This window comes from Penaeus vannamei, chromosome 30 (assembly GCF_042767895.1).
Source record: "Penaeus vannamei isolate JL-2024 chromosome 30, ASM4276789v1, whole genome shotgun sequence".
Classification (NCBI taxonomy): Eukaryota; Metazoa; Arthropoda; class Malacostraca; order Decapoda; family Penaeidae; genus Penaeus; species Penaeus vannamei.
In genome coordinates this window covers 19,236,393-19,241,392 of record NC_091578.1, presented here as the reverse complement: position 1 = coordinate 19,241,392, position 5,000 = coordinate 19,236,393, and the positions used below count along the sequence as shown (strand labels likewise).

General features: G+C 40.7%; 1 protein-coding gene across 1 annotated transcript in view; it reads left to right on the top strand.

Annotated features, from left to right (window-relative positions):
• The window catches only part of LOC113802483 (zinc finger and SCAN domain-containing protein 2), a 52,286-nt gene extending 49,056 nt beyond the window's left edge, over positions 1–3,230 (top strand). Inside the window, exons 6-8 of the mRNA XM_070143343.1 lie at positions 1–207; positions 724–803; positions 2,532–3,230. The exon at positions 1–207 is cut by the window's left edge and continues 320 nt beyond it. Of these exons, the coding sequence (XP_069999444.1) occupies positions 1–207; positions 724–803; positions 2,532–3,046 (802 nt within the window). The 3' untranslated portion in view covers positions 3,047–3,230. The remainder of the gene's footprint in view (positions 208–723; positions 804–2,531) is intronic.
• Positions 3,231–5,000: the final 1,770 nt, after the last annotated feature.

The following is a 5,000-nucleotide window of genomic DNA, read 5'->3' as shown; positions in this document are numbered from 1 at the left end:
TCTTAAAGACCACATGCATATTCACACCGGAGAAAAGCCGTATTCTTGCCCGTTGTGCTCCTTCCGTTGTGCCAATAACAGCAGCCTTCATAGGCATGTAAAAACTCATACTGAAAAACGACCTTACTCTTGTCAGCGCTGCCCAGCTCGCTTTGCACACAAACGGCTTCTGAAACAGCATGTTTGCTCAGAGGCAAATATCCAAATTTGAACAGTACAAGGGAATGGAGAACTAAGATCAAACATTTTTCTTGACCATTGTTTTGTGAACTGGTATGTAAAGTACGTATACGTCTAAGATAATCTATAAAGGAAAGCGAAGAGACGCTCTCAGTGATTTATAGGAAATAATCTGGTGAAAAAACATTTTAGCTAAGATATTGGTGGGTGAAATTTCCACTTAAAATTTTCATGTTATTGAAATTGATGTAAATATGCACGTAGTTTCAATGACCTTGTTTGTTTGTGTTGGAGAACGCGCATCAATAATTGTGTATGGTCTGGATGTGTATATGTATTGCTTGTGTGTATATCTGTGTGTGCGTGTATATACAGTCTTGCACACAAAGTCGTAGTACAGACCAGTTACCACCCAGCCCACATGGGAAAGGAGAGAAGTAACAGGCTAGGTCAATGAAGCGGATAGGAGGCAGATTGGAGAAGACAGACGGGAAGTAGTTGATTGTAGATTTTAGTAAAGACATTAAAATAGTGAACATATAGGATGACCATTCTAAGACATGTGACCGCACTCTACGTCAACATTCAGAGCTCTTTTGCAACAGCTACTTCTATAGAGCAGGGTAATTGCATTACTGGGTAATCACTTACATTGGTTCACATTCACTGAGTCGTGGAAAGGTACAGTCTCGGACCACAGTTGCTGCGAGCTCCTGTTATGTCTGTGACACAAACCTAGGTGCTGTTGCAGGGAAAAGGGCATAACAGAATAAAAATTCCTATCATGAATACATTTTTACTATCGCTCTTGTTACTGTGTCAATGTAATTGTTATCGCTATTACAATTTTTTTGCATATTTATACAGCACTGATTGTATTTATCATTATCATTATTACAAATCAATTATTGTTTGCTATTATTTGTGCTATCAATATTTCAGTGATTGGTATTGTTAGGGTTATTGTTATTAGACATCATTATTACTACAGCTTTATTATTCATTATTCTTCCCAATACTTTTAAAATTACGGTAATGACAATAGCAGTTGTAATAAGATGCGTATGAGAATCATGAATATGATAATTGCAATGATAACATTAAAGATAGCATGTGAATGAATAGAAGAGTATTGCTATAACTGTTACCAGTTGCGTAGGGGTTGCCTTAGCCATTGTGCTGTCATTGGGCTGTATCATCACCATGCAAATTAGTTGTATTTATAATGCAGTATAGGATTTTTTTAAATTCAGGAACTGTAGTTTATGTAGTTGCCATTGACCCGAATCAATGTTCTGGGCAATTTTAGTCTAAGAAAGAGCAAAGGAAAAATTGAATGTTAGTCGGGGTCGGACTTTGGCTGGTAACGTGAGCTAACTCGACAATTGGGATGTACTACAACTGCTGTAGGGCGAGATATACCAAAATTTCCATTCGTGTACACCTGTGTGTGTGTGTGTGTGTCTGTACATTATATATATATATATATATATATATATATATATATATATATATATATATATATATATATATATATATATATATATATATATATATTATATATATATATGTGTGTGTGTGTGTGTGTGTGTGTGTGTGTGTGTGTGTGTATGTATACTTATATACTTGTATCCATGTGCAAGTGCAAGTTCAATTTCAAGGGCAATTGTAAGTAAGTTTAAGCCGGTCTGTGTGTGTGTGTGTGTGTGTGTTTGTGTGTTTGTGTGTTTGTGTGTGTGTGTATGTATGTATGTGTATGTGTATGTGTATGTGTATGTGTATGTGTGTGTGTGTGTGTGTGTGTGTGTGTGTGTGTGTGTGTGTGTGTGTGTGTGTGTGTGTGTGTGTGTGTGTGTGTGTGTGTGTGTGTGTGTGTGTGTGTGGTACCATGTACACGGAAACGCATCGGTTTTCTGGTGCTAATTTCCAAGTAACCAATATTTTTGAGGACAAGTAAAAGCAAGTACAGGATAGAACTATGGTAGCGTTGAATCCTTTGTTCATTCTGAACCGTTGTGATGCATATATGGATATGGTATTCCTCTGACGGCAACATTTGGATAATTACAAAGGCAATTATTTTGTGTACAATATTCCTCCCTAAACAAATGCATTATCGGGCCACAACGTACAGTCCTAAAAGTAGGAGATATGTTACAATTGATACAATTTCCTTCCGTATCTTAAAATTTGTCAAGCATGTGGGAATTTTCAGAGTACCAGATTGAGAGTGCGGAATTTATCTACACCAGTTTTACACACGTGACGAATCTTTTGATGAATTGTAGTAATGCTTCGCGCTTTGCAAATTCAACCTTATTAACTCAGTCCTTGTAACGATTGTTTTAAAGCGGAGCCTCCCTTGCAGGCGGGCACCACGGGGAGTCTCGGAACACCAGAGGGACTTCACTCGGCGGGCGAGAGGAGGCTCTTCTCTACCACCAGCTTACATCACAGTCCCGACTATGCTTATAATAACACTGACGAAAATCTTGTCTTGGCGCATGCAGTCCCTCACAAGGGTGGTCGACCCTACTCGTGCGCTCAGTGTCCGTACCGCGCCATATCGAAGTCAAAGCTTGCAGCGCACCTGCGAACCCATACTGGAGAAAAACCTTATTCCTGTTTGCAATGTTCATTTAGCACGTCTTTTGAAAGTAATCTGAAGGTCCACAAGCGCGTTCATACAGGGGAGAAGCCCTTCACGTGTCCACACTGCCCTTCGCGTTTCGCCCAGAAGATCCACCTGAAGTATCACCTTGACACACACACAGGTGAAAAACCGTTCAAATGTTCAAATTGTTCTGCAAAGTTCAGTCGATCAAGTAGTTTAAAGAGACACTTTTATACCCACGCGAAGAGCTAGTAATACAGCAGGTAATTTGAGTACAACACCTTGTGTAATAACAGAGGAACAAGGTAATATTCATTCAGTAATTAATAACTGCAAGAAAGAAAATCTAAGTGAAAAATCTGCTCAATGAATCTGTAGCATGTTTGATATGATGATGTACACCCTTTATTATGTATTGAATATATTATAAAAATATTACACATTTTTATTATCCTGAGGTTTTCATAATTTAGTCAACTATTGGTAATTAATATTGAGCTTTATCTCTTACAGGAACCATTCCCATCGCCAACTTTTAAATGAAAGCAAAATTGCAAGAGCTCATTATTTACATAGTTAGGGCTGCATTTTCTCCCATTAGCCGACAACTCGGAAGTTTTGAGAGTCATTGTCCTGTGAAATAAGGGAATGTACATACCGAACATATACACATAAAATGATAATCAATGATTAAAGGAATTTTCATGTTCAAATAAAATGTCACAGGAATAAATAGGAATCTGTTTCAATTGAGGGAAATAATCTGCGTAATAATATTTATTAAAAGACTTACAACTGGCAAGTATGGGAGTCAATGTTAGCGTTGTACCGGTAGTGGTCAGGCCCGAGGTCAGGGGTCAGGGGCGTCGCCTATATAAGTCTGGACCTCGAGACGGCATCCCGTAACAGCCATGAGTGTGCGTGGATGTCTTGCTACTTGCAAGGGATGGTCTTGAAGGACCTCTGGATCTTGTATCGGGGCCGTGTATGTCGGCCTCGACGGGCACAGGTGCTCACTGTTTGTAGTCAGTCTGTTTCTCTCTCTCTTTCAGTCTTTGTCTTCACTCTTTCTGTCTGTCTATCTCTTTCTCTATTTTAGCCTTTGTTGCTCTCACGCTCTCTTATCTATTTATACGTCTATCTCCTTATCTCTTTCCCTGTGTACCTGTTTGCCTTTCTCCTTTCGTCCTTCTCTCTTCTTTTATTCTCTCAACATTGGACTCACTTCCATCATCCCGATTTCCGCGGCGTCTCCATTGATCAAGGGAGTCACGGTTTTTGCCTGCAGAATTCAGTGTCCATATTCAAATTTTGTTCGTGTGGAAATGACTCTGAAGTCCACATCCCCAACAGGTACGAACGCTACCGGACGATCTTCAGGCGTGTCAGCGCAGAGCCAGCAGCGCTGCCTACAACCACAGATGTCCTTTCTGCTCCTACACCTTCCTTACTCCATCTTTGCTTCAGCGACACATCCGGACACACACAGGAGAGAAGCCCTTCACCTGCCCCTACTGTCCATTCCGCTCCGCCAGGAACTGCAACCTCAAGACGCACTTGCTCGTTCACTCTGTGGCAAGGAGGAGTGCTTCGAAAACTATCAACAAAGCCACACGAGCTCTAATTAAGCCAAGTGATGGCGCCGCGGCATGAGTGTATTTGCCATGACGAAATTACATTTTAGCAAACACTGCTGTAATGAAACACAGGTACTACCATGATGAACGGTGTCATGTTTAAGGGTGTGTGCATTTAGATAAAATTATGGCAATAAAAGGAAGACAGTATTGTGTGTTAATCTTCCCTGACACAACCAGAAACATAACACGAAAGAATTATATGTCAGTTTTAAAGATACTTTAAAAGGAAATTTCCGTTTTGCGAAACCAGCCTCCCTACATCGGACAAGAACCATCTCCAGACCCCCTCCTTTCCCCTGCCCTCCCTCTCGTACTCCCATTCGCCCTCTCTTCTCTTTCCCTACTTCATCCTTTCTTCGTCCTTTATTTCCTTCCCCTACATGTTCTACCTTGCCTTTATCCTTATCCCATCCTGCCTCCGTCCTATCCCAACCCTGCCTCATATCCTACAGTATTCCTCCTTGTACATATCTTATTCGCACCCTTTCCCAGTTCCTTCACCTTTCACTCCCCTCTACTTCTCCGCCAACCCCTCCCTCAGCCATTCATGTTCTCCACTGGTTCTT